Source organism: Pelophylax lessonae (assembly GCF_965119305.1).
Source record: "Pelophylax lessonae genome assembly, chromosome: 2".
NCBI classification, from domain to species: Eukaryota; Metazoa; Chordata; class Amphibia; order Anura; family Ranidae; genus Pelophylax; species Pelophylax lessonae.
Genome location: NC_138769.1, coordinates 144503187 through 144531132, shown reverse-complemented (window position 1 = coordinate 144531132; position 27946 = coordinate 144503187). Strand labels below are relative to the sequence as shown.

General features: G+C 45.2%; 1 protein-coding gene across 2 annotated transcripts in view; it reads right to left on the bottom strand.

Moving 5' to 3' along the window:
• CLUH (clustered mitochondria homolog) overlaps positions 1 to 27946 on the bottom strand; it is a 256366-nt gene that overhangs the window by 213263 nt on the left and 15157 nt on the right. Inside the window, exon 1 of one of the 2 annotated variants that reach the window (XM_082246212.1) lies at positions 18496 to 19222. The exons of the other annotated variant lie outside the window; for it this stretch is intronic. Coding sequence (XP_082102338.1) covers positions 18496 to 19207 — 712 coding nt within the window. The 5' untranslated portion in view covers positions 19208 to 19222. Of the gene's footprint in view, positions 1 to 18495; positions 19223 to 27946 lie in introns of those variants that run through there. 2 annotated transcript variants of the gene reach the window in all.

Sequence of the window (27946 nt, the reverse complement as noted above, 5' to 3'; positions counted from 1 at the left end):
GTGGGCATGGGGAGAGGAGGACAGTCAGATGTGTGCCCCCTGAAAGCTGTGTGAGCATGGGGAAGACCTCCTGAAGCGATGTGCGCTGAGGAGGGTAACAAGTGTGAAGACTACTCGAGGTGAGGTCTTGGATCGTTTCTATGTGAAAAGAAACCAATGGACATTTCCTGTGTGAAGGGGAAATTAATTAAGACTGAAGACTACTCAAGGTGAGGTCTTGGACTATTTCTATGTGGAAAGAAATAAATGTTTGCTATGTGAAGAGACAAGCAAAAGGAATGGTTGCTATGTGAAGAGTGTGAAGAGACAAACAAAGGGATGTTTTCTATGTGAAAGGAAAGTCCAATGAACATGTGCTGTGAGAAGAGAAAATAAATGGACTATTGAGTGTCTGCTGTAGGATCAGCAAAGTTTGCCCAACAGTAGGTTGGAGACAGACTCCGTAGGTAGGTTCCTGTATGTGAGAAGGTAGCCGCCCACAGTGGCAAGGATTTATTTTGTGTTTTATTTTATTTTGATGTTTTGACGCTTGCAGTCTGGTGAAGAAAATTGCATGAATAAACCAAACTATTTGCAACCACTTCTCGGCTATCTCCCTGTGTAACAAACCCCCCTCAAGAGGTCATCCATACCCGCCACCGAGCTAATCTCCCACAACATACATATACACACACACACACACATCTATATACATACATACATACATACATACATACATACATACATACACACACATATATATGCACAGGCATAGCAGCCCACATTATAATATAGTCAGTACAGACTCTGTGAACCAGGACTAAAATGAGCCATCAAGCAGTGTCTGGCTTACCTGGTGATGACTGGTCCTGGCGCTAAGCTCCGATCCCATGGCTTGGTCATTAAGTGGGTAAATCCTTGCGATCCAGAAGTGGTTAAACCTGCAGGAGGACCCGCATACATGTGTACCAGGCCTAAAGCAATAATAAAGTTATTCATAAAAAACACTGGTCCACCTGCAGGTAACCACTTTGAGCCCACAAGGATTTGCCCCCTTAATGACCAGGCCATCGGATCGGAGCTGAGTGCCAGGACCAGTCATCACCAAGTAGGCCAGACACTGCTTGATGGCTTATTTTAGGCCTGGTTCACATGTATGGAGGTTGGCGACCTACATTTGCACAGGCATAGCAGCCTATTGATTTGAAAGGGCTGCTATGCCTGCATTTTCGGCTGAAAAAAGGTGCATTCAGAATTTAAAAAAATGCAGTGGCACGTGAAATCCATCCTGCTTTTGCACCATGCGACTTACCTGCAGTTCCTGCACACGCAGACTGTAAATTTTAAATGCTGGGCCCACGTATATAAAAACGTAGAAAGCTTGGCAGTGCAGGAGCTGCAGGTAAGTCGCACGGTGCAAAAGCAGGATGAATTTCAAGACCACTGCAATTTTTTTTAATACCGTGATAATACCATATACCGTGGCAAAACCTTAGTCAATTAATTGCAGCATGGAAATCTGATACCGTCACATGCCTATTTTAGAGACATAGCAAAAGTTACATTATGCCCATCGTACAAGCACATTACAAATACACATACTCCCTGAATCCAGTTACCTAGCATCTTCTCATCAGTCAATGTAAAAATTATGAAAAGCTAAAAAGTAGTGATTCAGTAAACTCAAAAGAAATAGAAATCATAAGGCAGAGCACAAAAGAAAAGTAAACCTTATCCAGGAATTTTGTATTCCTTACATAAAACATGCCTAAACAGAGAACTAAACTATTTTATAATGCAAACCTAAAGCACATAACAACACATGAAAAAGCACGTTACCAGTTTCAATAAAAGTCTACTTTTTTTTTTTTCTTTACAAAAAAAAAAAAAAAAAGGCATACAAAACCTACTTCAGTGTACTGAGAGACACTGCCTAAATTAGGTCCCTATTATAACATTTTTTCATTGACAACTGGACAACTAGATTTCAATTGTAAGGTCCCCCAAACAAACTAGGGAAGAGAAGAAAACCTTGGCTGCAATGAGCGCTTGTAAACCCTTTTCACCCACTACTGAAAGACGAGACCTTTTGTGTTGCGTCATCTGATATGAAGTACCTGGGTTCTCACAAAGCACTGATGCATACAGTACACACAGCTTAACATTGCAGAAATCAACTACTTGGGAGACAAGCCCAGGTCTAGAAAGCCAAATCAGAGCTAATAAAACACCCTCATCAAAGCAGTTTGGACTTTAATTCTAGGCAGGGCCAATATATTAGGTACGTGTATAGTGCATGTTTTTTACCTCCTCAGATTGAGAGGTATTTTTCCTCAGAAAGTTGTCACCAGAACGGGTTTCCCCATTTAAACATGTCCTTCAGTGCTTGTTCTTGTGACAACTATAAAGTTTTGGATTTCCCATGACTTTCTATCCCTGTGTCAGCCACCAAGAGGAAACACAGACAGCAATAAAAACCTGACATGGGTTCTAATCTGTAAAACAAAGAAGAGGATGCACCAGCCTTGCACATTACCCAAGTGGTATCTTTAATAGTAAGTTAAAGGAAGTGTACTCACAAACAAATCAATCATAAAAGCATATCAGGGTCCATAGTATACGCAAAGCAACAAGGTGACAGAGACTGTTTCCAGCAAGCCGGAGGACCTTTCAGATGACTGACATGTTTTGAGGGGAGATCCCCTCTTCCTCAGAGCCAAGAGGAGGAGGGGGGGGGATCTCCCCTCAAAACCCATGAGCCATCTGGAAGGTCCTCTGGCGTGCTAGGAACAGTCTCAGTGACCTGGTTGCTTTGGGTTAACTATGAACCCTAAAATGCTCATTGGTTTGTGAGTATACTTCCATTAACTTACTACTAAGATACCACTTGAGTAATGCACAAGGCTTGTGCACCCTCTCTTTGTTTTACACTGTTTCCTTTGGGTTCTCCCTGGGCCCTTAGAGGGCAGCAAAGCCTGTATTTCCATTGTAACTATCAAGGACCTGCGATACATCCACCACCATTACATCACCCTTGAGCGCAGAAGATTGTTGTTGTATGGGTTCTAATCTGTCCCTACAAGAAGAATAAAACCCATCCAGTTATAGGGAGTTCACAGAGAACATAAAAACCTGTGCGCCAAAGAGGCGCTCAGGGCACAGCCCTCGACTCTCACCCATGCTTTAAGACGGTAAAAGAAACGGGAAATTGCTCAATGTATGCGTTTCACTAGGAAAAAAAAAAAAGAAACAAACAAAAATAAAGAACATTAAAACAAAATGGTACACAAGGTAAATGATGCACTGAAATTTAGGCCGCCAAAAACTACTAGTCAAAAAAAGGGTTTTCAGCGTTGTCAAAAAAGAAAAAAAAAAAAGTGCCAATAACGGATACTGAAAATGCCAGAAATTCCACGATTCTATCATGATTTTATCTTGTTTATAGTGTGTTTTTTTATGTCACATGACTTTAAAAATGCATTAAAAAAAATACGGTGCATTTTTTATGTGTTCTTGCTGTGTTTTAACGCATTTCAATGGGGGGGGGGGGGGTGTTGGCGGTTTGCCAAATAGCCACCAAAAATGCAGCAAGCGGGATTTTTAACACCACTTGAAAAGGTGCCGACAATGGCTGACAAATTAATTTTCATTTAAATTCATGATATTAATTAAAAAGTTAAATACATTTATAAAAAATATATATATTTTTTAAAAACCATAAATTTCAGTTTCAGCCAAGTGCATCCTGAGTTTTCGGTACACCAATAATTAGCAGGTAGCCCTGGATATTTTGCAACGGTGTAGCATTGCACACATGTATATAGAGCAACAGAACAAATAACCCTGTACTGCAGGGGTATCTAAGACTGCTATGAATGCTGCCCAACACAAAATCCTAAATTTACCTAAAAATATCGATTTTTTTTCTTACATTTTTTGTAAAAATATATGTTTACACTTAGCGAACACATCTGGCCGAATAAAAATTTTACAGTGCGATTACTGGACTTTTACAAGTTTTATCTACCCAAAGAATCATATCCCATCTTATTTCAAGCAGCACCTTTATCTGTGAGCAACTATGTTCAAGAATGAAGCACACAAAGGGCAAAATTGGAAACCAAAATATGATGAGCACCTTGAGAATTCATTGAGATTTGCTACTACATCCATCCAACCAGATATTGATGTGTTAGTTTATCAAGCACAGTGTCAAATATTGCACACATTTTACATCGCCCTTTTTTACTTTTATAATAAATTTTTAAATGAAGTTTTATTATTCAAATCGGTACATTATCTAAATCAGTAATCGTTAACTTGTGATCTGCCCAACTTTTTCTGCTTTTCAGCTATCCTTATTAGTGTATTTTATGTGTGAACCCTGCCATATTGGTTTAGCTCACATAAAACCGCTACAAAAACAATAACATAAGGGCGTGGCCTGGACAGCAATGGAGTAGGTCGCACGCGCTCCTAGCTCCGTTATCAGTCTATCCTGTTCCCTACATCCTGGGTGCCCCACGTCTCCTGCTGCCTACCGGACCTGTGTGCTTTGCTCCCGCGATCCCCCCCAGACATGTCTCAGCCGAAGAAGGCCGCTACGGCTACCGCCTCCCTGGACAAATTCCGCCGGCAGGATCCAGGCCCTTCCCTGCAAGATGGCGCCATGCCTCCCGCGCCAGCCCCGGACCTAGCACAGGTACTGGAAGCAATATCCACATACCAGGCCACGCTAACGGCCAAAATAGAGGAGGTGAAAGTTGATGTTTCCCTTTATAAGACAAGATATGTCCAAGCTCAGGGACCGGGTCACTGAGACCAGGATCAGCCAGGCTGAGGATGTCATCCTACCATTGCAACAATTGGCAAAAACAATAACATGCCACCTTTCAATTAAAAAAAAGTATAAGAATTTAAATGGCAAACCAATCAAAGTTAATGTATTGATCCACTTTGTGAAATTCACACTTCAGTTAAAATGCCATGAGAAGAAAAAAAGAAAAACGCTGCTTTGAAAACTCCTACAGAGCTCATTCACACCGCTGTGATCAGTCATGTGATTTGATGGTTCCAAATCGCATGACAAGTTGCACCCCATTGCCGGCAATGGAACCGCTCAGTCGCTGCAACTTTGAAAAAGGTTTCTGCACTACTTTTTATTGATTTCATTGCAATTTGCATCGACTTCTGTTAAATGAAGCCGCACTGGTGTGAACCAGAGCTTATGAGGGTCTGGGCAACAAACATATGGTCTCATTCATTGTGGGTATGTCAGATCATCAGTCAGTTTTAACTTTTTTTTACGTTTTATGGTTTCTGACCTAAGCTAAAATAATGTCATACATCAATAGGAATCCTCCTGGACATTTTTTTTTTCTTTCACCTGGAGGAGGGGGTTTCCTGGGATAAATGCAGATGGATTTCAGGAAGAACATTCTAGATGAACCAGCTTCCCTTATTCACAAAAACCTTGCTAAAAATGCTATGGGGGGGGGGGCATTTCTCAGCAAAGTAAAACATGGAGACATGGATAGATGAATGGGTTGGCTTTGAATATTCAAAAATGAATTAAATAGTGTTTTCAGTTTGTAGTGCTCAGATAAAGCACAGTTCTACATTCAGCTGCAGACAGACTGTCTAGTAGACTGGCAGCTGGAGGTTCAGCAATGCAAAACCAACACACAGTACTAGTGATCGACCGATCGTTTTTTTTTTTTCTAAAAAGGTACTTTTGTTGAGGGATCTGGGGGTCTAAAAGACCCCAAACCCCTCCTCGGCACCGAAAAGCATTTAAAACGCAAAGTTAGGCTTTGAATGCTGTCAGCTTTTTTAAATTGGTGCAGAGTACCCGGAAGTGATGTCATAACATCGCTTCTGGGTTTTTTACACGGAGACGCAGTACACCGGGTCTTCTCTTCAGCAGCGGTGGAGGTAGCCGGTGGGACAGGAGACCCGGGCGAGCCACGGAAGGCGGCGAGAAGGGGGGGGGGGGGGACATCCCCTCCAGCTCCTTGTAATGACAGCCGCATCGGTTGTCATTACAAGTCAGCCGACCGTCGGCTATGGACACCGGGGTGATGCCTGCAGCTAGAGAGGCATCACCCCGGTACAAGCACTTTCTCGAAATATCAGCAATATTGGTAAATCCAAAGGCCGATTCCGATATATTGGGGATAGTGCATATCGGTGTTGCCGATAATCAGTCGATCCCTACACAGTACTACCAAGCAGACAACACACTCTGCATATGCAATTAGCAAATATGGCTGCCACCATTTACATGTATGACAACAAACTAGACACAAATAGGATTTGGACTAATCGTAAACCTATCCAAAAAGATTGCTTACCTGTTTTGCATACTAATGAAACAAAGAAAAAAAAACAAAACAAAAACAAAAACACACACTAGCAGAATGAGTATAGGATGCCCTATGATCCACTGGAACCTAATCTGTACACATGCAGCGCTATGCAAAAAACAATTTACAGTCCTTAAATTTACCTGTCCATTTGTTTTGATAGTCAGCACTCAGACAAAACTCTCTAGATGGTCTATGCAAATAATTACCTGCAAAGTGTGTGCTCCCCATAATTACCGAATGCTTAAGGGGCCTATAGCACAGATAAATGGAAAACTATAAAGAAAAATAAAATGGTAATAATTCTGTGTCAGAGGAAGGGGGGGGGGGGGGGGAGGTTGAATTATCTTGAATACATGCACAGAAGTTTAAAAAATGCTCTATCATGGGTGTGGCAGTAACTGGAGGCAGGGAGGAAAACAGGCTTGGTGAGTTGTGTGAAGCCGTAATAGGCTCTCACTTTTAGTTATAGGACCAGTTCAGCATTTTTCTTCTGTCTAACTTCAGACCCCCACATTCCTTCTTATTTTTCAAACACCTGTCACTTTGGCAGCTATCGTTCTGTGAAATACAGTAAATAGCTTGTACACACCAGATTGTGTAAAGGGAGAGCCATAAGAGATAAAATACATGAATAAACCATACAGTTCCTTCCAAAACATTATCATCAATGGTTGCTAATAGTGGTAACTTTATCAATATTTTCACACAAGATTAAAACATATGAAATTGGTGAATCCTAAGATAAGGTTTTGTGAATCTTGAATGAAAAAAAAAAAAAGGCTTTGTCTAATGTAACATTGTGGAAACATAACTACATTCAAATATTTCCTCTGGTTTTCAGGGACAGAGCCATTTAGGTTTCCAAAACCATTACCAAACTTTAGCTCATCTTTTAAAGCTTGCATATACATCAGCAAACTAGCTGCCCTTCTAAGGGCTCATGTACAGTTCTAAACTATTTCTGAACCCTGGAAACTAACAGCTGGTAACCGACAGTGAAAGAAACTTAGCGTAAGGCCCCTTTCACACTAGTGCGACTTGTCCCGCGATTTTGGACCGCAAAATCGCATGACAAGTCATTTTCCATTATTTTCAATGAGCCCCAATCATATCAGTGCGTTTTGAAGTCGCACCGACTTCAAAGTAGTTCCTGCACTACTTTGCCACGATTTGATTGCGTTTTGAGCCATAGCCATTGATTTCAAAATCGCGGCAAAGTCGCGTCAAAATCGCGCCACATAAGTGAAAGGGGCCTTAGTGTACTGGTAACGGTCTTTCTCTTAACCCTTCCAGGACGGCCTACATATGAGAGATTGTGGCTCCACCCCACAGGAAACACATCTAATTTGCAGCTGTTAAAAAGGTCCCACCCATCCTTGAGCTTCAGTAATAGAAAAGAAACTTTCCAACCGAACCTTCAAGAGACACAGTTATTCAATAACATACAGTTCCATACATACATATATATATATTATATATACACACACACACACACACACACACACACACACACACACACACACACATATATATACACACATACACATACACACATATATATATCTACACATATATATCTACACATTTGCTCACCACCACTCTGGGCGGGAAGTAGGCCGGCCTTCCTGGAAGGGTTAAGAGAAAGACCGTTACCAGTACATTAACGGTAAGTTTTCTCCTTTCACCCTTCCAGGATGGCCTACATATGAGAGGATAATAAAGGAATCCATACTGGCCTACCTTAGGGCGGGACCACTGCCTGTAAAACCTTTCTGCCAAAGGCAAGGTCTTGTTGAGACAGTACTTCCACACGATAGTGCTTTAGGAAGGTATCTTGACTGGACCAGGTGGCTGCATGGCGGATCTGTTCCCAGGATGCTCCGGCTCTTTCGGCCCAGGATGTTACCATGCCCCTTGTGGAATGTGCCTTTAGATTTGCTGGTGTGGGGGTACCTGACACCTTATATGACATGCTAATGGCTTGCTTAGGCTGGCCATACACTATACAATTTTCTTATTCAATTTCCTTTAGATTTACCTTAAACTATTTAGTGCAAGGGCCTGCCTGACTTCATACAAATTGAAAGTGTTTAGGTTTGACCCTATATTACATGGTTTTGGTAAATCTAAAGGAAAGTTGAACAAGAAAATTGTATAGTGTATGGCCAGCCTTAATCCACCTAGAGATCGAGGGTTTTGATGCTTGTAATCCCTTTCTTGGTCCAGAATGTAGAACCAACAGGTGACTAGACCTTCTAAACCCTTTGATTCTTTCCAAATATGCAAGAAGACACCTTCTTACATCCAGGCAATGGAATTTTCGTTCCTTTGCACAGCTAGGTTTTTCACAAAAAAGATGGCAGGACCATCTCTTGGTTTCTGTGAAAAGAAGAAACTACCTTGGGTAGGTACAGTGGGTCTGGTCTAAGAATCACTCTGTCTTGGAGAATTAGCATAAAGGGCTCCTTTATGGACAAACTTTGTAAATCTCCCACTCTTCTGGCTGTGGTGATTGCCAACAGAAATGTTAACTTAATTGACAAAATATTCAGGCTAACCTCGTCCAAATGGTTCAAAGGTTTCACTAGATAATGTCTCTAGTACTAGCGTTAAATTCCAAACTGGAACATTAGCTCTGTTAATCGGGGACGCTCTTCCCCGAGCTAACAAAAATTAAAAGGCTCTTTAGCCAGACTTTTGTCTACAAAAACAGAAAGTGCCGCTACCTGTACTCTAAGTGTGTTAACCGCCACCCCCTTATCTACCCCATCCTGTAAAAATTCCAGGATAATCGGGATTGAGGCAGAGGAATTTTTCTTCTGACTCTGCCAAGTACAGAATTTTTTCCAGGTTTTGGAATAAAATTTTCCTAGTCACTGGCTTTCTACTTAAAAGGAGGGTATCAATGAGCCTATCTGAACAACCTTTCTCCTTCAGGATTTGGCGCTCACTACCCAGGCTGTTAACTGATAAAACTGTGGTCTGGGGTGAATAAGAGTCCCTTGTATTAACAGATCCGGAACCTCTGGTAGTTTCCTAGGGGCTGTCACTGATAGGAATACCAAGGTCGCGAACCACGTTCTCTTTGGCCACCAAGGTGTGATCAGGATGAGGCGTAGTTGCGGCCATCCACTGAGTCTCTGTAGAACTCTCGAAATTAGATTTTGGGTAGGAAATGCATAGGCTAGCCTGAAGTGCCAAGGCTGCGCTAGAGCATCCAGGCCCAACATACCCCTTTGATGTGTAAGGGAGAAGAACCGTTTTATTTTTTGTTCTGCCGAGTGGCAAACATGTCCACTTCCGGTTGACCAAACTTTTGGACTAGTAGTTGAAATATTCTGGGAGTCAGTTCCCATTCGGTCTGCTTGATGGAATGACGACTGAGGAAGTCCACTTCCCAGTTGTCCTTCCCTTTTATGTATACTGCCGAAAGAGAAATCACTCTTTTCTGCCCAGCCCAGTGTCTCCCGAGCTAAATTTTAACAGGGTGTTTGGTCTGGTCCCCCCCTGATGATTCAAGTAAGCTACTGCTGTAGCGTTGTCTGAATGGACTTGGACTTCTTTCCCTAGAATGTCCTTTTCGAAGGCTCTTAAGGCCTTTCCCACCGCTTTCAGCTCTCTGTAGTTGGATGAGGCCTGACTAAACTGTATATCCCAGGTGCCCTGGGCATGAGCTTCCTCTAGGTGAGCTCCCCACCCTTCGGAACTTGCGTCCGTGGTGATCCTTACGGGTTGCTCTTGACCCCAGAATCGACCTTCCCTCAGGTTTTGGGGAACTGTCCACCATTTTAGTGATATTACTTGAGGGGAGAGAGTAATTTTTTCGTCTAGGGACTCCTGTCTCTTGTTCCAAGAGAGTAGGTGAAAAAATTGGAGGTCTCGAGAGTGCAGTTGGGCCCACTCTACAGCTGGGATACAAGCTGTCATCAGCCCCAAAATTCTCACGATCTGTCTCCTGGAACACAGAGGATGAGAACAGATATTTTTCACCGCTGAGACCACTTTTTCCACCTTTTCCTGTGGGAGAAAAAGTTTCTTTACTCTGGAATCTATCTTGTACCCCAGATAGACTTGAACCTGTGCTGGCTGTATTGAGGATTTCTCCACATTTAGCAGCCATCCTACCGTTTGTAGGACTGACATCACTTTTTGGGTGTCTGCCATGGCCTGTTTTGCTGATCTTGCAAAGATCAACATATCGTCCAGATAAGGGATCAAACTTAGGCCCTGCAGATGAAGATGGCCTACTACCTCTGCCAAGATTTTCATAAAGATCCTTGGACTTGCTGCTAAGCCAAAGGGAAGAGCTCTGAACTGCCAATGTGCAGTTCCTTCTTCCGTCACAATTGTGAATCTGAGAAATGCTTGATGTTCCGGATAGATTGGGACATGTAGGTAAGCATCCCTTAGATCCAATGTGGTCATAAAGATGTTCTGAAAAGATTTTTTCTGACCGCATAAATGTTCAGAACTTCTTGTATATCAAAAATTTGTTTAATTTTTTGAGGTTTATGACTAGCCGGAATTTCCCTGAGGGTTTTGGCACCACAACTATGTGGGAGTAAAAGCCTTGGAATACCTGACTTAGTGGTACAGGTGAAATCACCCTCGGCTCTGCTAGTTCCAGAATACCTTCTAGCAGTGCCTTCCTCTTTTGTTCTACTTTTGAGGGATAAGTCATTGTTATTTCTGTCACCAGCTGAGAGGAAAACTCCAGTCGGTAACCTTCCCGGATGATCTAGAGAATATAGGAGCTGGCTGAGATGTTTTCCCATTGGGAAGTAAAATGAGCCAACCTGCCCCCTACCCTGACGCTGGCATCAATTGGTCTCTTTAGGCTTGGGTCCAGGTTTAAGGAACAGTAAATTGGTTCCTTGTTTTCCCTTTGCAGAACCACCTCTCCTGGCCTGTCCCCTGAAAGGCCTTTTTTGATTTCTGTCCTGGAAGTTCCAAAAGGAATACCTCCCCAATTTGTCCTTCCTCTTAGTGGGGAATTTTTTTTCCCCTTCACTGCAGATCTGGATAAAACATCATCCAGTCCTGAACCGAACAAAAATGACCCTTCAAAGGGTAATGCGCAAAGCCTTACTTTGGAAGCTATATCTCCTTCCCATTCTTTGACCCAAACTGCCCTTCTAGCAGAGATCACTAGAGCTGCTGTTCTTGCCGAGGCTACTATTGACTCTACAGCTGAGTCTGCTAAGTAAGACACTGCTTTCCCAATCACAGATGGAATCTAGTAGGTCTTGTGATCCCTCCATTGTATAGACATGTTTTGACAGTTGCTTGATCCAGAAATCTGCATTTCTGGCCATACAGGTATCTGCTAGAGCCGTAGTCATATTATACGAGTTAGAAGCCCAAGCATTTTTTAGTAGGGATTCGATCTTGCGATCCATGACATCCCTAATGTGACCAGCATTTTCAAAGGACAAATCTGACCTCCTTGATAGCTGGGCCAGAGGAGCGTCTAGTTTAGGATTTTTTATAAACTCTTCCAATTCCTGTTCCAGAAAGGGATACCTTCTTTTCCAGTTATTTGGTCTAGATAAGGCATTCATAGGGAATTTCCATTCTTGGTGAATCATGTCTTTTAAAGATTGGTGAATGGGAATTGCTCTGTACTGGGCTCTTTCCAAGCCCTTGTACACTTTATCTTTAATGGAAGACTCCCTTACTGGAGTTGGGATTCCTTCAGTGGCATGCACCACTTTAAGGAGACTCTCCATATATTCCAAAGGAAAGAGGCTTTTGTTTCTTTTGAAATTATCCCTTTCCTTCTCACTGTCACTGTCTGAACTGGATGGAGATCTAATGTGACTAGTGCCTTCCCCTGGATCCTCCTCTTTCCTGAACTGTGATGAGGGAATGGTTTGTGATCCTGACCAGAGAGAAGAGGGTCCTCTTGACCACCCACTATCCTGGGAGGATAAGTTATCCTAGATACTTCCTCTGACTGTGTTGGGGTCTGAGGGATAGCTGCTGTAGTCCTGAATGACTGAATAGTAGCTAACATCTCCTCTTGCATTGATTTGAGGAAATCCTTCATTAGAATTGATGCTTCTTGCCCTGCCAATTTATTAATACATGTATGGCAGGGGTATTGAATTAAAATTTAATCGAGGTCCGGTCAGTAAAATTTTCTTGTAGCAGAGGTCCAAATATCATGTCGGAAACCGTGGCGTCTTTTCGCATGTGCCAAACAGCATGTTGCCGCAGCACCATGCGGCTTGGTTCTGCACGATTTTGGAAAAAAAATGTCAAGGACTTCTTTCTCTATGTTTCTCACGGGTAGTTCAGCCCGCGATGTGTGCGCCACATACACAGATCTGAATCACTCAGTCCCCACTGCTCATCACAGTCCCCCTCCGCCTTCACATCAAGATCCCCTCTTGATGAGTGTCCTCAGGTTCCCCTTTACATCACCCCCCTCCACTCCTTTCACAGTAATGTTCTCACACTTCCTTGTTAATCGACCCCCCCCCCCCCCCTTGACAGTACTATCCTCTGCCCCTATTTACATCACCGCCCCCTTATTACTGTTCTCTGTCCCCACAATACAAACCTGAGCTACCCCGCATTACTGTCCTCAGCCCCTTTCACATTACTGTGCTTATTGTCCCCCACATTACATTTCTTAGCCCACCTACATTACAGTCCTCAGCCTCCCCCAATTTAATGACACACACACACACACTACAGTCCTCAGTCCCCCACTTTATTGTCCTCAGCTCTCTCCACATTACAATCATCAGTCCCCCCCACATTACAGTCCTCAGCCTCCCCCAATTTAATGTCCCCCCCTACACACACACACACAGTCCTCAGCCTATATCCCCACCCGCCCCCACACACATTACAGTCCTCAGCCTCCCCCAATTTCCCAATTGAATGCCCCCCCCCACACACACACACACACACACACACACACACACACACACATTACAGTCCTCAGCCTCCCCCAATTTCCCAATTTAATGCCCCCCCCCCCCCCACACACACACACATTACAGTCCTCAGCCTCCCCCAATTTAATGACACACACACACACATTACAGTCCTCAGTCCCCTATTTTCCTCCGCTCTCTCCACATTACAGTCCTCAGCCTCCCCCAATTTAATGTCCTCAGGGCCCACCGAACATCACAGTCTTCAGGGCTCCACTTTAATGTCCTTAGCCCCAACTATGATGTCCTCAGCCCACCACATCACAGTCCTCAGCCTCCCCACTTGAATGTCCTAACCTCCCCCCCACACCCCACATTACAATCCTCTGTCCTCCACTGTAATGTCCTCAACATACACACACACACCACAGCTCTTCCACTTCGCTGTCCTCAAATACACACACATCACTGTCCTCAGCACACACATTCCTCATTTTCAGCTTTTCAAACTAGTGTCCTCACTCCCTGGGACTTCACCCCCTCCCTTACTGTCTTACCTTGCTTACACAGATCGAAGGTTGGAGGGAGGCACAGGCACAGCATATTTGGATGGAGGGGGGTGTTGCAAGATCGTGATTGGTTGCTAGGACTGCCCTACATCCTAGCAGCCAATCCCTGCTTGTTAAACTCGGGCAGCTCCGCCCTCCATCCAGAACTGTCCTGCCTTCTGCTGTCTGCTCTGTGAGGAATGGATTACAGAGCGACGGCAGGGGAAGAAAAGGCTGCTAAATAGCGGTACCACGGCGGTCCGAATGGAAACGTGGCCCGCGGTCCGCCATTTAGTGATCACCGATGTATGGCATAAAGGTTTTAAGTAAGACTTCGACAACTTATCCCCACAGTTCCCACACTTTCTAGTCATGCTAGTGTTGGTGTTAGAAGGGGGTTTGGCAGGGGCCTCCTGTGCCGCTGGAAGACCTGTGCATAAACACAAGAAGAAAGAAACACATTTGTGTGAAACAGACATATTTAGTCTACCACTGAGGCTGCTCAATTCAGGAAAGGACAAGGCATGCCTGTCTCCCATAGACAGCAGTCGGCCCGCCACCGGTGTAGTCACTTACCCGGTCCTGTCGCCCACCTGCACCGCCGCTTTCTCCTCTATGGGAAGTGTGGTCATACGAGTCTCTTTGGGGTGTTTCAGCCCCTTCGTAGCTGGAGATTCTGCCATGAATACTCATGGACCCGGCGTCTCCTCCAAGTTGCGCTTTCTTCCGGGTATCGCTCGCTCCTCCTCTTCCGACCGGAGATTTTTTTTATAAGATCTTACCGTAAAATCTTTTTCTCTGCTGTCCATCGACAGATGCAGCCTTATCTCCATGAGTTGAGTGGGTCATGCTGCCACCTGTAGGAGTAGTCTAGGCAGTACATTTGTACAAAACTTAACATATACATGCCCACGGGGCTGTCCCTCCAGGCATAACCCCCACTGCCACAGCCCAGCACATCAGTTTAGTTGCAAGCAGTGAAGACAAAAGAACCATCCCCATACAGAGGGGCGGGTGCTGAGTCTGTCGATCGGCATCAGAGAAAAGGATTTTACAGTAAGATCTTACAAAAATCGTATTTTCTCTAACGTCCATTGACAGACGCATCCTCATCTCCATCAGCTGAGTGGGACATCCCAAAACATGAGAGAAAAAAAAAAGCAGTCAGCCAGATTACCTTCTACAGCACGGAGCACATGAGGGAGGAGGTGGGTGGAGCCGTTCTGCAATAGGTGCGGACGACGACAAGGAGGATCCTCCTCCGCTCTGCATTCTGCGTTCTCTCCCTGGGACGTCACTGGTTGCTGGACGCCAGTCGGCTGGCCATCCTAGCAACCAGTGTAGCTCAGAATAAATCGGTCTGCGCCCGGCTGAGAAATAAAGCGGAGATACCCACCTGACAACTTCGTTAAAGCTATTAGCGGCCGCTCGCACTTCACCTGCGCTGCGCCCCCCTTCCTCGCGGCGCCCACTAATTTTCGGCATCTTTTATCGGTTTTCGGCTGAAATGGGATAGGCCCATTTTCGGCTGAAAATTTCGGTGCACCACTAGGTATTTTAATACATTGAATAAGATGATATGTGGGTTCATATGGCACCATAAAAACCAAGAATAAATTATGCAGTGATAAGTAAAGAGAAAACACAAGGAGGTTTAGAGCTCCAAGATTTTAAAAGATATTACAAAGCGGTCATAGTAGCTAGAATCACTGACTGGACATTTGTCAACTATTTTCATAATCGATTAGTTGGTCAGCCAATTAGTTGGCATGCATACAGAATGCATTATTTTTTTACATATCAGGAAATACAGTGCATCTCACATACAGCTCGGTACACCGTCCATACCTGTCTCTAGGTGCATGAGAATCTGTGAATGTCTGAGGAGCAATGCCTCATGGGACATGTTGTCCTGGGCAAGAATTAAAGTGGAGTTCCACCCATTTTTGGAACTTTAGATCTTTGTAATCCCCTTTAAAATGGCTTTTACCAATGGAAACTTTTTTTTTTTTTTGCTAGTAAATACCTTAATTTCGGATTTATTCCTCCTCTCCTCACTTCCTGGTCCGATCGGCGATGACGTCATTCGGCGATCCGCAGTGTCTGCTGGGATGTATTCTATTCCAGAAATCTCAGTAGCTGTATCTGTACTGAGCCGTGCCTGCCCCGCCTCCGCCCCGCCTCCTCTCAATGAAATGCATTGTATGAATGTATTAAGGCTGTTCTCTGCCCAGCCTCCGCCCGCCTCCTCTCAATACAACTCAATGAGAGGAGGCGGGGTGGAGGCGGGGCAGAGAACGGCCTTAATACATTCATACAATGCAACTGAATGAGAGGAGGCGGGGCGGAGGCGAGGCAGGCACGGCTCAGTACAGATACAGCTACTGAGATTTCTGGAATAGAATACATCCCAGCAGACACTGCGGATCGCCGAATGACGTCATCGCCGATCGGACCAGGAAGTGAGGAGAGGAGGAATAAAGCCGAAATTAAGGTATTTACTAGCAAAAAAAAAAAAAAGTTTCCATTGGTAAAAGCCGTTTTAAAGGGGATTACAAAGATCTATGTATTCCAACCTATTAAAAATGGGTGGAACTCCGCTTTAAGTAGTTCTAAAGGCAGAAGTTTTTTTTAACCTCGCTATAGGGGCACTCTGAAGGCAGGAGGAGCCAGAAGCATCGGTGGGAGAGCCCAGAAGAGGAAAATCGGGGCTGCTCTCTGCAAAACCATTACACAGAGCAGGTAAGTATAACATGTTTGTTGTTTTAAAAAAATCACTTTAAAAACTCTGTGCAGGGAAGGTCAGCATCTGAACACAGAGAGGGAGGGAATTTAAGGTATTACAATTACATTTAAAGTAAACTTTTACCAGTATTGTGCATTAGATTTAAAATGATCATATCCATATGAAAAAGTGTCTCAGTTTTTAGTAGTACCACTTTAATATAAAAGATTTATATCTCCCTTCCACCCTTCAGATAGCTTCATGTCTGAGTCCTAGTTAAAATTAGGGATCAACCGATTATCGGTGGGTCTGATTTTTGAAAGCCGATAGTCACTTTTTTTTTTTTTCCCCATCGGTATCAGCCACAAACTTGCCAATATGCCTGATATTTCTTCAAGTGGTTGTACCGAAATGATGCCTGCAGCTAGAGGCATCACCTCGGTGCCGTTGTTCACAGCCGACGGTTGGATTTCTTGTTACGACAACCGATGCCGCTCGGCCATCATTACAAGGAGCAGGAGGGGACATGCCCTCCCCCCCTCCCACTGCCTTCCGTGGCTCCGGGAGACCCGAGCGACCAGCCGGCATGTCCCCCTGCTGGTTCTGATCGGGGTCTCCGATGTAAAAACCTGGAAGCGACGTGATGACATCACTTTCGAGTACTGGAGCCCTAAAGGTGCTGGATTTAAAAAAAAAAAAAAAAAAAAAAAAAAAGACAGCATTCAAAACAGCCAAACTTGGCGGGGGGGGGGGGGGGGGAACGGAAGGAAAGAAATAACAGGTGTTACAAACAAAATGGCCCCTGCCCCCACCTAGAATTGGCCTTCATAGCAAAGAGCACATGGAAGGACAACGCATGTGAAACAAAAACAACAAATTCCCATCTCAATTCACCAGCCAGTTTGCTAACCAATCGAATTAACATGTCCAACAGTATGCATTAAAAACAGGGGTTTAGTTAGTACACATTTGCAAATGCATGTGTAAGCTGCAGGGCAAAGGACTCCATGGGTATTACCTGAAGTACTAACTCCTGAAATCTATGAGAGTCTCATAGATGGTGTTACAATTGTAAAAGTTCTTTATGGTTAGGTTTCTTGTGTAACGTGAAAATTAAAAAAATGTATATTTAAAAAAAAAAAAAATTAAAAGCACTTAGAGCAAATGTTTTTTTTGCCTCTTGGGATAAAGTTTTACATAAATAAAAGCTGATCATTCTATGCACCACTAAAATTGGTAAATGGTTTGTCTCACGTCTAACTGAAATATCTGCAAAAGAGCTTGTGCTTTTGAAAAACAGAATTATTGGCTGGATCACAAGAAAAAATAAAATGAATGCAGTAGTCACATCCAAGAATTGGTAAGCTGCAATATAATAAAACGTTTGCTTTTGCCCCCCTCCTCAGATATGTACTTACCACCGTAGCGACTATTGCTTGGTTTACATCCAGAAGTGAAAGCCTCCCTTTTCTGGCTGCCCCTGTAAAGCATAGTTGCATGAGGCTAGTATGCCTCTGGCTCTCAAGCAGGAGACAGTCCCATAGAGTTCTATGAGACAGTAAAGTGTAGGCACAGTTAGGAGAGGGTCAGCCTTCCACTGCTGGATGTAAACAAACAGAGGTCATGGACATCGAATCTCGGTTAAGTGTACATCTCTCTTTCAGGTTTTAAATGCCATCTGTGTTACAATTTGGGAGATTTTTCCTCACCCCCAGTCAGAACAGGAAGTGATGGGTAATAGCTACAACATTTTTGTAGCATAAGGACAGGTTACAAGTTTTGGTGTTTTTATTGCAGTCTATGTCCCTATAAACAACTACTCCCTGTGAAAAGGGACATTAAATCAAAATTAAAAGTTTGCCCTAATTAAATCAAAATTAGGCAAACTCTTTTTAATAAGATCACAGACCGAAAACCCTGTCGTAAATTTTTTTTTTTTTTTTTACTCTGAATTAAAGTAAAATAAATTCAAAATAAGAGTTTCTCACCTGGTGTTATATTCTTCTTACAAACTGCACACAGCTTTTCATGTGGGCTCTCCTTCTTTGGGTCTAACACTATAGTAGAACTAGGATTTATTCCTTTTACTACTATAAAAGTTAGCCCCTGACCATCGAGAATACTTTTATGACACTGGGTGGCAAGTTGCAGTCCTTTACAATTAAATGAAGACCCCAAACCTGCAAAGAAACCATCAGATGTGCTCTGTTCTTCTACTCTCCCTGTATGTGTCTGTGTAAGAATCAGCGGTGGGTCAGCTGCTGTCCCAATTCTTTCAAGCTGTTGTGCAGCAAAGTTCAGAGCAGGAGTAGCACATGACAGCAGTGCAGGAGGAGGGCCTTGCTCGTCTGCTATGCCAACTGAAAGGTCACTGTGAAAGGCACTGAAAGCATTGGAAGAGTCTTCAGAGATTTCTGAACAGGGGTGAGGAACCTTCTCACATCCACAAATCCCCTCATCTACCTCAGAGTCATGACAGGCTTTGCCGTCCAATTCTTCAGGCTTGACTTCAGCTAAAATCTCCTGCTGGTGATAACTAAGTGTGCCATAGCAGCTCTTGAAGGAATCTTGGGTAAAGCTGGATGACTGCCTAGATGCATCCTGTAAAAGTGAGGCAGCTTCGGAGTCTGACCCCATACTTCGCTTTCGGAAGATAGCTTCAAGTCGTCCACAGCACTCACAGCAAACAATACTACCCATGCTGACCGATGCTTGTATGCAATACTGAAGTTCACATCTCTGCTGCAAGAAAGATCTGTTTACCCAGAAATCATTCCGAACTTGCCACTTGTGCTCTGCTGTTGCTATTTATAAACAAATCACAGCCAGCAGACCTCTGTAATTTGGAAGGGAGGCGCATGGGCTACAATGTTCCCCTGGTCTCATGCCAAGCCCTGGGTTTCTTGCAAGGACCATAACACTCAAAACAAAGTGTATTTTGTGGAATCCTGAGAAAAAGCTTGTGTGCAGAGGGGAGGCCTAAAATGGGTGACTTCACGAGTCAAAGATATGCCTAGATCTACTTTTTTTTTTTTTTACAGCTCTCAAACTTCATTTATAAAGCAGCCAGATTTAAAGTAATGTAGGGAGCCCAGCCCCATGGATCCAACAACAGATGCCCAAATTCCACATAAACTGACATGTATCCTGAACATGTTCATTCCAATGGCCCTATCCTAAGGAAAGTTGCATAATTTACACATCCCGCCACCTAAAAATCTTGCATCTCACCATAACCAAGCTCCATAACACAGGATGAAAGCAAGCCATGTATTTGATGTACGCATACTGTTCTGTAGGTGAAGAGATGGACACGAAGGGAAGGTTACAGTTCTAAACAGCAGCACCATAATACACAGAATTTTTATACTTGCATCAATTACAAGCTCTTTATAGCGATATCTAATCCTAAGCAAGACAATTCCAACATGGAAAATGAATATGGGTGGCTATTAACCACTTACAGACTGCCCACCGTGTATTTACTTTAAAGTTAAGTACCGGGGTTATGGCAGCAGATAGCTGCCATAATCCCGGTATTTCTTTTTTAAATGGCGGGCGGTCCGCTTTAACATAAGGGTGGTCCCAGCAGGATCACCCCAATGGGAGAGAGGTCCCCCCCTCTTTCCGCTCATCGTTTTTTCAAATTACCAGACCCGCCGGTAGCGAGGAAAATGATCCAGTCCGCTCTCCTCTCAGGCAGGAAGACAAGCGAGGGCAAGATGGCCCTCACTTGACTCTTTGGCCTTGGAGGACCGGAGCGACGTCATTATCATTTACATGCCTTGTAATCAAAAAAAAAAAAAAAAAAATTATCAAAAAATATATATTTTTTTACAAAGTGTAAAATAAATAAATAAAAGCGCCCCGTCCCCGATAGCTCGTGCGCAGAAGGGAACACATACGCAAGTCGTGCCCACATATGTAAACGGTGTTCAAACCACGCATGTGAGGTATCGCTGCGATCATTAGAATGAGAGCAATAATTTGAGTCCTAGACCTCCTCTCACTCTAAACTGGTAAACGTGTAGAAATGTTTACAATGTCACCTATGGGAATTTTTAAGTACCAATGTGTGTCGCCATTCCACAAGCGTGCGCAATATTGAAGCATGACATGTTGAGTATCTATTTACTTGGCGTAACATTTTCTTTCACATTATAGAAAACAATTGGGCTAACTTTACTGTTTTCTTATTTTTTAATTAAAAAAAGTGCATTTTTACCAAAAAACAATTGCGTTTGCAAGACCGCTGCGCAAAAACAATGTGATAAAAAAAAATATTGCAACGATCTCCATTTTATTCTCTAGGGTCTCTGCTATATATATATATATATATATATATATATATATATATATATATATATATATATATATATATATATATATATATATATATATATATATATATATATATACAGTAAAACCTTGGTTTGAGAGTAACTTGGTTTAAGAGCGCTTTGCAAGACAAGCAAAATTTTCAAATAAATTTTGACTTGGTTTACAAGCGATGTCTTGATATACAAGTAGCTTCAAGTCACAGCTGAGTATAAAAGAGAAGAGAGGCGCCTCGAAGTGTAGCAATATGGTTACATTTAATGAAGGTACAACATTTAGCAACTCACATGGTTGATGATTGGAACAAGCACATCTAAGTATGCAGGCATCCAGGCTAAAGCTGTCCACATAGACCATCCTCCGCACCGTCATCTACGTCATCCCTTCCATGCTGCCCCTCGCTTTTAGATCCCTTTACTGCAGTGGTCTTCCCGGTCAGGATTACAGACTGGCAGCCGGCGGTGCAGAAGATAGTCCATGTGGACAGCTTTACCCCGGATGCCTGCATACTTAGATGTGCCTGTTTTATTCATCAACCATGTGAGTTGCTAAATGTTGTACCTTCATTAAATGGAACCATATTGCTACACTTAGAGGCGCCTTTCTTCTCTTTGATACTCTGTAGCTCCTACTGGATTTTGCTTCTTATCCCCTTGTGGAAGTGGCTATTTGTGGATGGACATTTTATGGTTATATAACCTATCGCAATGCTATAATCTTTTTATATGGACTATAAACTGAAGGACTTATGAATAAATGGTTGTGGAACGAATTATCTGAGTTTCCATTATTTCTTATGGGGAAATTTGCTTTGATATAAGAGTGCTTTGGATTACAAGCATGCTTCCGGAACGAATTATGCTCGCAATCCAAGGTTTTACTGTATATATATATATATATATATATATTTTTTTTTTTTTTGGGGGGGGTTTTTGGGGGGGTTCTAGGCAATTTTATAGCAAAAAAAAAAAAAAACGGTATTTCTCTTACGTCCTCCGACAGTCGCCGCCCCTCATAAGTCATCACTATTGGGTATTGACTTATGCTCCGCAGGAGTAGCTAGGCATAAGACTTAGTTAAAAGAACAAAAGAATTTAGCATAGGCACACCCATGGTGGCTGTCCCACTGGTCAATACCATTCTGCAGTAATCCCTCCCAACTCAGTTTGTCTCTGCCTAGCGTCAGGAGTAGTCAGGCTTCCCTGTGCTGGGGCTTCAGTCTCAGCCTTTCTAATCTTTTCTTTGATTTTTATTTGCAAAATGTCATTTTTTTCTTTGCTTTACTAGCTGTTTATTTCTGTCACCTTTAGTTTAGTCGGATCTTCGGACGAAGATGGATTTGCGGAGCTGGGAATCGGACTGGCCGCCCTGGCTCTCCAGGGCTGAGGTTCAGAGGGATCCCCAGCCCGCCATCGAGCGTTCAGCCATGTGTTCGTCCTGGCATTAAGAACGACCCATCCCTGCTCGCAGCAGGGATGCAGCCTGTGAGGTGGCTACCTCACTGGACACATCTGTGGTGCTGCAGTGTCCCGTGTTTGGCTAATGGCATTCACTGTCATCTGAGGACAGCAGCTTTCCGTTCATAGAGGCACCCCACGCCATCCGGTACAGGTAAGTACTTTCTGTGTGGGGCCTCTGTCTGGGGTGGCAGTCCTGTGTTGCTGTGTGTTCCCGCATGTCTGTGCGTTTGCGGGGCTCCCTGATGCGATCCCTGCGGGGGTCTCTTATTACACTGCGGGCGCTGTGTGGGTTTGGGGGCCCCCTCCCCTGTGTCACTTCGGTGTTTTGGGGGTGCAGACTGTGTACGGCAGCCACAGCGGGTGAAAACTGCGCGGTCCGCCATTTTAGGTATGGGCAAGCATGTCTGACTTCACTATGGGCTTGTAACAGCTTGCTGTGTAGTGTTGTTTGGCGCCATCTTGTGTGTGGCAGAACGATCGTTCCAGGCACATGTCGGCGGCCATCTTGCCGAAGCCTGCCATTCATTTCTATGGGCAGCCATTTTCCCTTGGCCTTGCAGCATATAGTTCAGCCTCTGATGACCTCACTTCCTTTTCCTCTGGAGCAGCGATCGGTGTGGTAACACTCTGTGGGGCTCTGCAGACTGTCTCTTCCATAACTCTCTGTTTTGTCCTTCCTGGCTCAGTTTTGTCCCTTTTGGAGGGTCTGTGTTCACTGTGTATATAGCGGTGGGCTACATAGTGAGGTTGAAAAAATACATCAGTCCATCAAGTTCAACCTATGATGTGTGTGTTTGCTTTTAACCGTACATTGTATACCCCTGTATGTTGTGGTCTCTAAGGTGCCCATCTAATAGTTTTTTGAAACTATCAATGCTCCCTGTTGATACGACTGCTTGTGGAAGAGAATTCCACATCCTTACCGCTCTTACAGTGAAGAACCCCTTATGCACTTTAAGGTTAAACCGCCTTTCCTCTAGTTTTAGTGAGTGGCCACATGTCTTATTGTATCTCCTTTCTCTGAATAGTTTGTTCCTTATGCTAGGGTCACCAGTACAGTATTTGTACATTGATATCATATCCCCCCTCAATCGTCTCTTCTCCAGAGAGAATAGGTTCAGTGCTTGTAGCCTTTCCTCATAGCTGATGTCCTCCATTCCCCTAATTATTTTTGTTGCCCGTCTCTGGACTTTCTCCAGTTCCAGCACATCCTTCCTGAGGACCGGTGCCCAGAACTGGACAGCATACTCCAGATGTGGCAGGACCAGAGTCTTGTAGAGCGGGAGAATATATCTATTTCTGGAGTGAATCCCCTTTTTTATACATCCCAGTATTCTGTTGGCTTTGCTTGCAGCGGCTTGGCATTGCATGCCACTGCCAAGCCTGTTGTCTACCAGTACCCCCAAGTCCTTTTCCATCCTAGACTCACCCAGAGGTTTCCCCCCTAGTGAGTAGCTTTGCTTTCTGGTTTCTGGCCCCCAGGTGCATTACTTTACATTTTTCAACATTAAACCTCATCTGCCATGTAGTTGCCCACCCCGTTATTTTGTTCAGGTCCGCTTGCAAGGTTTCCACATCCTGCATACAAGATATTGGCAAGCCTAGTTTAGTATCATCTGCAAATACTGAGATTGTACTCGATATCCCCTCTAGATCATTTATGAATATCCCCTCCTCTAGATCATTTATGAATAAATTAAACAGGATTGGTCCCAGGACAGAACCCTGGGGGACCCCACTTTCCACACCCGCCCAATCCGAGTACTCCCCATTAATCATCACCCTCTGGACTCTCCCCTGGAGCCAGTTCTCTATCCAGGTACTCACCTTATGGTCCATACCTACCTTCCTTAGTTTGTACAGTAAGCGTTTGTGGGGAACGGTGTCAAAGGCCTTTGCAAAGTCCAGATACACCACATCCACAGGCTTTCCCTTATCTAGGTGGCAGCTCACTTCATCGCAGAAGGTTAATAGATTGGTTTGGCAAGAACGATTTTTCATGAATCCATGCTGATTACTACTTATAATACCATTTTCATTACTAAAGTCTTGTATGTGATCCCTTAACATCCCCTCCAAAATTTTGCAGACTACTGATGTTACGCTGACCGGCCTATAGTTACCCGGGATACATCTCGGCCCCTTTTTAAATATTGGTACCACGTTGGTTTTTTTCCAATCAGCTGGCACCATACCAGTCTGTAAACTATCCTTAAAGATCAAGAATAATGGTCTGGCAATCACCTGGCTGAGCTCATTAAGAACCCTCGGGTGCAAGCCATCCGGTCCCGGGGATTTATTTATCCGCAGCGATTTTAAAGGGCCAGTACTTTTTTTGTAACATTGTGCAATGGAATCTCAGGACAGCAAATTCCCTCCAGCCTTAGTGGGGACTCCAGTTCTGCTGCAGCCCCTGTTATACCTGATTTGGCCGCTGTAGTGGCATCTTTAGTGTCCAAAATGGAGGTGCTGATGGCTGAACGGGCTGCTAGGAAAAGGCCTAGACTTGTCTTTCTCCTCCGATTCAGATGGTGATGTGGCTGGCGTGCCCTTTTCAGGGTCTCGCTCGTCTCTGGACCCACTGGGGTCTGAGGGGGAGGCGGAGGGGGTGGATGATTCTCCCCCCGGGGTCGTCTGAAGAACGCGCGACTATGGATGCGTTGATTTCTTCTGTGAAAGAAACACTACATTTGGAGGATGAGCCCCATCCTCCGGGCATTGTGTCCTCTTTTGGTACACATAGGACCTGCCAGTCGGCGCAGGTTTTTCCCTGCCCCGCTGAGTTTCATCACACTGTGAATGAACTATGGCGCAATTTAAAACGTCCTTTCACGGTAACTAGTCGGTTTAAACTGCTTTACCCCTTTGCGCCTTCTACGGATTCGCGCTGGTGTGTGCCTCCCCAGGTGGATCACACGGTGGCCGTGTTAAACAAGGCTACTTTGGTTCCCACTGAGGATACCCCTGTGTTCCGGGATCCCACGGACAGGAGGTTGGAGTCTCTTGCCCGCCATTCCTACATGGTGGCGGGGTCCTTACTCAAACCTATTTTCGCTACTGTCATGGTGGCTCAGGAGGTGGCGGATTGGACTAAGGTGCTTAGGCGCACCCTCACGTCTGATTCTGCCCCACTGGCCATGGTGGACCAAATTCATCAAGGGGTCATGTATTTGTGTGTTGTGGCCTTGAATGAGGCCCCTTTGGCTGCACGCCTGTCTAGTGCCGCAGTGCTTAACCATCGACTGATCTGGCTGAAGAACTGGTCGGCTGACCAGACGACACGGAAAAAACGGTGGCTGATTTTCCCTTTGCAGGGTCTCGCCTTTTTGGCGAGGCTTTAGATACCTTGGTGAAAGGAGTCACTGGGGGCAAGAGCACTCTGCTGCCCCAGAATCCGAAGAACAAGTCTTTCCTTGGCAAGCGGGGCCCGCCTTTCGGCCCAATCAGGGGTCCTTTCCTGCCTTTAAGCCACAAAACAGGGGCAAACCCTTCAAGGGCCAAGGTGGCCAGAAGAAGCCCTGGGCGGGCAAGCAGAAGTCCAGCCATGCAAGTGCGGCGGGTCAATCCGCCTCTGCCTGAAGGGGCCCCCTCACCCATTTCAGGGTTGGGGGGGGGGGCGTTTGCACGGTTTCCTCCAGACTTGGCTGCTCCGAATTCCGGACAGGTGGGTTCAGGAAATCATTTCGGTCAGGGTACAAGATCGAATTCCTTTCCCGGCTGGCGGACAGATTCTTTCCCTCAAATCTTCATCTGACCCCGGGGCGTCTACAGGACCTGCATCAGGCAGTGCAGGACCTCCTTGACCAGGGGGTGATTGTCTCGGTGCCTCATCGGGACAGGTTTCAGGGGTTTTATTCGAATCTGTTCACTGTGCCCAGAAAGGAGGGCAAGGTGTGTCCTATCCTGGACCTGAAAGCTCTGAACCGCTTCGTGCGCGTTCGAAAGTTCCGTATGGAATCCCTCCGCTCGGTGGTGGCCTCCCTGAGTCCAGGGGAATTCCTGTCCTCTATAGACCTGAAGGATGCGTACCTGCACATCCCCATTTTCGAGGGGCATCAGAGGTACCTTCGGTTCGCCATAGCGGAGGACCACTATCAGTACGTGGCGTTTCCTTTCGGTCTCGCTTCGGCTCCAAGGGTCTTTACCAAGGTGCTGGCACCTGTTCTGGGCCTGCTGAGGGCACAGGGCGTTGCGGTCTTAGGATATCTGGACGATCAATTAAGATCGAGTGCCTGTCAGAGCCTGCTGTGCGATCTGTCCACTACGGTACAGACGCTCCGGGAGTTCGGATGGACCATCAACGTACAGAAGTCGACTTTGTCCCCTTCGGTTTGTCTTCCCTATCTGGGAATGGTTCTGGACTCTGCTCAAGCAAAAGTGTTTCTGCCGGAGGACAAGCTCCGGACCCTACAGGACGAGATCAGGTCCCTCAGGGACAATCCATCCTCGTCACTAAGGACCTGTATGCGGTCCCTGGGGTTGATGGTATCAGCCTTCGAGGAGATACCCTTCGCTCAGTTTCACACGCGGTCTCTTCAAGCGGAGATCCTGGCCAGGTGGGACAGACTGCCTCAGTCCTTGGATCTGAGTGTCTCGTTGAGTCGCCGGACCAGAATGGATCTTTTGTGGTGGCTTCAGTCCCCGGCTGTGTCTAAATCCTTCCGCCAGTTACTGTGGACGGTGATTACCACGGATGCCAGCCTGTCGGGTTTGGGTGGAGTCCTGGGCAACCTGTCTGCCCAGGGCACTTGGTCGGAGGTGGAATCCTCCCTTCCAATCAACATCTTGGAATTGAGAGCGATCAAACTAGGTCTCTTCCAGTGGTTGGATCGACTTCGGGGCCGTCCTGTATGGGTACAGACGGACAATGCTACCGCAGTGGCTTACATCAACCACCAAGGGGGCACCAGGAGTGCCTAGGCGGCCCGGGAGGTGACCGACATTCTGTCTTGGGCCGAGGCTCATGTCCCGGCGATATCGGCAGTCCACATTCCGGGTGTGGAGAATTGGCAAGCGGATTATCTGAGCCACCAGACCACCCGGAGGTCTTCCAAATGCTGTGTGCGAAGTGGGGATCCCCGGACGTGGATCTGTTCGCATCTCGGCTAAACCACAAGGTGGAAAGGTTCGTGGCAAGAATACACGACCCTCTGGCGGATGCATCGGATGCGCTGGTGGCCCCTTGGTATCAGTATCGTCTAATGTATGCCTTTCCGCCGATTCAGTTGTTGTCCAGGTTCCCGCGCAGGTTGGCCTCGGAACCGAACTTGGTGATACTGGTGGCACCGGACTGGCCATGCCGGTCCTGGTACGCGGACATCGTTCACCTGGCAGTCGCGCCTCCTTGGCGGCTGCCCCTGCGAGAAGATCTGCTGTCTCAAGGACCGATCTTCCATCCTGCTTTACAGTCGCTGGCTTTAATGGCATGGCTGTTGAAAGCCTAGTCCCGAGAGACAGAGGTCTCTCCCCAGAGGTCATTCCTACCTTAATAAAGGCTAGAAAGACCTCGTCTGGTAAAATTTATTACCGTACCTGGAAAGCATATTTCGCCTGGTGTGAGTCCAGGGGGTTTTCTCCTCGCTCCTACTCGGTGTCGAGAGTGTTGGCTTTCCTCCAGACTGGTGTGGACCAGCGCCTGGCG